Here is a 4349-nt window from a genome sequence, read left to right on the forward strand (position 1 = left end):
CTCAAGTGATAGAGAGCTTACCTTGAGCTGAAGAGCTGAGGGACAGTGCTTAATCCCGGAGTTCAAGCCCCACCACCGACAAAAAAAAAAAGAGCCCAAGTGAATCAAGTGATAGAATGATAGCTTTGAGCACAAAAAGCTCTCAGGCCCTGGGTTCAAGCCCCAGTACTGGCTCATGCACATGAGTGCATGCACATGCACACACACACACACATACAACTTGACAGTCATTATTTAGTATCTAATGTTTCCCATCACTCTGAAATGTTTTCAGTCCTTATCTAGTCCCTTGTAAGATGCAGGACAATATTTTGCTTGTGCTATAAACCTTTCCTTCTTATCAAATGCTCTATTCTTTGAACTGTTTTGTTGCGGTTTCTTTGCCTCAGAAGAACATTTTCATCACTTGGCTCTTTTTCATAGGGTTGTTATACAAAAGAATTAGAAATTTTCATGAGAGTTAACCTATTAACCTGTTAGTTAACCTGAGAGTGAACTTGAGACTTTAGAAACATAGTGGCCTTGTGTAACTCAATGATGGGAGCAAATTTAAAGGCAAACAGTTTCTCCTCTGGATATTAAAGAAAAAAAAATATTCCAAAATTAACTTTTCTTCTCTCTTACTTTGAAAAGTTATCTTTAATCTATTGAAATAATGTAAGATGTTACATTGTTTTAAAGATCTTTAGGCTTGATCTCTCACTTATTCTTAACAGAAATTTCAAAAGGCATTTTATGCGTGAGGCACTAGTGGCTCATGCCTATAATCCTAGCTACAGGAAACTGAGATCTGAGGTTTGAATCCAGCTGGGGCAGGAAAGTCTGTGATACTCTTATCTCCAATTAACCACCAGAAAAACAGGAAGTGGCACTGTGGCTCAATTGCTAGAGTGCTAGCTTTTAGCTGAAGTGCTCAGGGACAGTGTCCAGGCCCAGAGAAGAAGAAAAGAAAGAAAAAAACAAAAACTTCAAGTCATTGGTTATCGATCAGAAAATAAAACTAGGAACTTAAAAGTCAGTTTATTATTTAGCATATTTTTATTGGACAAAAAAAAAGAATGTAGCTGATCTACACAAGTAAAATTCTTCCCTTAAGTGTAGCTGATTTTGATATAAATAATTGTCTTGACTTTTACTGTGATAAGAAAAATTAAAATTATGCTAATATGTTGCTATATTATTATCTATTGGTCTATTTACAAAATCATCTACAATCATGGTGTCCTAAAACTATACTTGTTACCTGTAAAAAAAAAAAAAAGCAAACAACAACAATAAACTTTGGGCCATTGATCAGAAAATGAAACTGTGAACTTGAAAGTCAGATGATTAATTTAGCATATTTTTTACTGGATTAAAATTGTATATTTTTAATCCACTTTTTTCTTTCTATTTCACTGGCCTTGCTACCAACAAAAATTTCCCAACATTTGGATCTGACCCATTAGGGTGAAGTTTAAACTCATTATTTCTTATTTCCCAAGCCCTTTAAATAGTCTTGCCAAATGAAAATAGTGGACAATTGTCTGCAGTCTAGGAGAACAGGCAGCCAGCATGCTTCACATGACTCAGCCTTTGTTCTGATATGACTGTAACTAACAGTAACAGATATTTCTGGGTAGGGATTGGGGAAAACTAAACAGTAGTGTGTATGCTTAGCACTCATGAGGCCTTGGATTCAGTCTTCAGCATGAACAAACACACAATCACTGTCTGCACTCTAAGCATATGAAAAAAATAAAACAAGGCTGGGGCTTGGCTCAAATGGTAGAGCATTTGCCTAGCAAGCACAAGGCCCTGAGTTCAAACATGCGTACTGGCAAAGAAAATAAAATAATGCTGGACACTGGTGGCTCATACCTATAATCCCAGCTACTCAGGAAACTGAGCTCTGAGAATCAGGTTTGAAGTCAACCGAGGCAGAAAAGTCTGTGAGACTCTTATCTCTAATTAGAGGTAAGAGAAAAAGCTAGAAGTAGAAGTGTGGTTCAAATGGTAGAGCACCAGCCTTGAGAAACAAAGCTAAGTGAGAGCACAAGTCCCTGAGTTCAAGCCCCAGTACTGGCATTAAAAAAGAAAATAAAAGCAAGAAGAAAGAGAGAAAAAAAAAACCTTTTAATTCATATCCTTTAGCTTATTCTCGGGGTTGATTTTGTACAACCCATACAAAGATTGCCATTGCTGGTGAATTATATCTAATATTTATAGCAACTTTGTTTTCAAAATAAAGTATTTTTCTCTAGAGTATGAATAGGAATTTAAAGGAGGAAAAGTAATCATCCCTCTTTCAGCTAGAGATAAATACTGTTAACATTTGGGTAAAAAATGTTTTGTTGCTATCTATCTATCTATTTTTTTTCCGGTTGTGGGGCTTGAACTCAGGGTCTAGGTGCTGTCCCTGAGCTATTTTGCTCATGGCTAGCACTCTACCACTTTTGAACCACAGTTGCACTTGCAGTTTTCTGGTGGTTAATTGGAGATAAGATTCTCATGGACTTTCCTGTCTGGGCTGGCTTCAAACCATCGTCCTCAGATCTCAGCCTCCTTAGTAGATAGGATGACAGGCGTGAGCCCCCAGCATCCAGCCTTCTATACACTTGTGTTTTTTTTTTTTCAAAAATTTTATTGTGATTAAATGGTTACATAATTTCCCAAATTTTACAGTATTGTGGGATAGTGATGCTTAGTTAAAGTCACAAACACATTCTAACTTTCATGGAGCAAATTGTCTATCACAGTCTATAACATTTATGAGTTCTTATACACTTGTAATATATAAATTGTGATGCATAATTTTGAACCTTCACATAGCTACAAGTTGGCTTCAGGGATCTATAACTTTATGCAAAGTTAACCAAAGTCATGCATAATAATTTACAACTCTCACAAATGTGCTAAAATTAATTTCTCAGAGCAAGATTCAGGTATACTCCTGTGTTACAATTAAATCTTGGGTTGATTCTTTTAAAAGAATCAATCAGTACATGTGTGCAAATATGAACTAAGAATATAAGTGGTTTCTATAAATTAGTAAGTCTCATTCCATTTATCCATAGTCATTACAAATATTTGTTTAATGGTGTGTAGTTTGTTTTGATTAGAAAGGATAAAGAATATACTTTTCCTAATAAAAAATGATAATGATTTTCTTTTCCCCCCTTTCTACTTCCTGTCTACTTCTTTTCCTCAAGCTATTCCAATAGAAACTGCTAAGCAAAATCCTAATGTGGCATTGGTCCTTACTTCTTATGGAGGCCATATTGGTTTTCTGGAGGGAATCTGGCCAAGGCAATGCACTTACATGGATCGCGTCTTCAAGCAGTTTGTGCAGGCCATGGTTGAGCATGGACACGAACTCTCTAACATGTAGTTCTTCAGTGCATCATGTCTGAATCACCATTTTAAAGGCAGCTCAGCTTAGTGCACACATTTTAACTTATGTATATATAGCAAAGAAGCCAGCAGATGGGTGAAGAGGTCCAGAATGACATGCAAAAACGACTATTAAGAAAACAAAATCACTTTGTAGCAAGCAATTAAATATAGTTTAGATTGTTACTTATGTAGATTTTATTTTTTACTATGCCTTACCAAATATGACCTTAACTAAAGTAGTCCTTATGTACATGGAATTGCACTTAACCAAAACTATTGTGTAAAAAGATTTTAATTCCTCAGGGTTTTAATTTAGACTAGTGTTTTTTTTTAGATTACTCATTTTAAGTGACTTAATTGTACCTTACTAATTGTTAAGAGATTTTGGTTTTACTTGAATGTAAGTTATAAGATGGCACATTCCTAAGGGTATTTATACTTGAATGGTAATATGAAAACTGAAATAAGATAAAATACAATGCGCTAAATCTTTTATGTGTTTAATTTTAACAAGTGCAACAATGCTAGCCTGACTTCTGTACATGCTCTTCTATTCTGATAACGTATTAGGGCTGATTTATGTTTTATAATGATTATAATTTACATGCTTATTTTTAAAATAGTATATGTGCACACATATAAGTCATTATATTAAAATCTATTATTTTAAATTGTTTCTTTGCAACTTTTTCATCTTCAAAAAGAGACTGGGAAATAATTTATGAGTTTCACAAATGAATTAGCAAGAAAACTTGAAACTGCTTCCAAAATATTAGACTCACATCATTTATTCCAACTAAGAATACCTTCAGAATTGGGCTCTGTTGGCTCATGTCTACAATCCTAACTACTCAGGAGGCTGAAATCTGAGGATTGCAGTTTAAAGCCAGCAAGGAAAGTCACTCATTTCCAATTAACTACCCAAATGCCAGAAGTAGAGCTCTGGCTCAATGGTAGTGTGCAGCCTTGAATGA

General features: G+C 35.0%; 1 protein-coding gene across 1 annotated transcript in view; it reads left to right on the forward strand.

The window, feature by feature from the left end:
• Abhd3 (abhydrolase domain containing 3) overlaps nucleotides 1–4049 on the forward strand; it is a 54536-nt gene extending 50487 nt beyond the window's left edge. The window contains exon 9 of the mRNA XM_013014937.1: nucleotides 3192–4049. Coding sequence (XP_012870391.1) covers nucleotides 3192–3370 — 179 coding nt within the window. The 3' untranslated portion in view covers nucleotides 3371–4049. The remainder of the gene's footprint in view (nucleotides 1–3191) is intronic.
• The last annotated feature ends 300 nt before the right edge of the window (nucleotides 4050–4349 follow it).

This window comes from Dipodomys ordii, unplaced genomic scaffold (genome assembly GCF_000151885.1).
Source record: "Dipodomys ordii isolate 6190 unplaced genomic scaffold, Dord_2.0 Scaffold25, whole genome shotgun sequence".
Taxonomy (NCBI): domain Eukaryota; kingdom Metazoa; phylum Chordata; class Mammalia; order Rodentia; family Heteromyidae; genus Dipodomys; species Dipodomys ordii.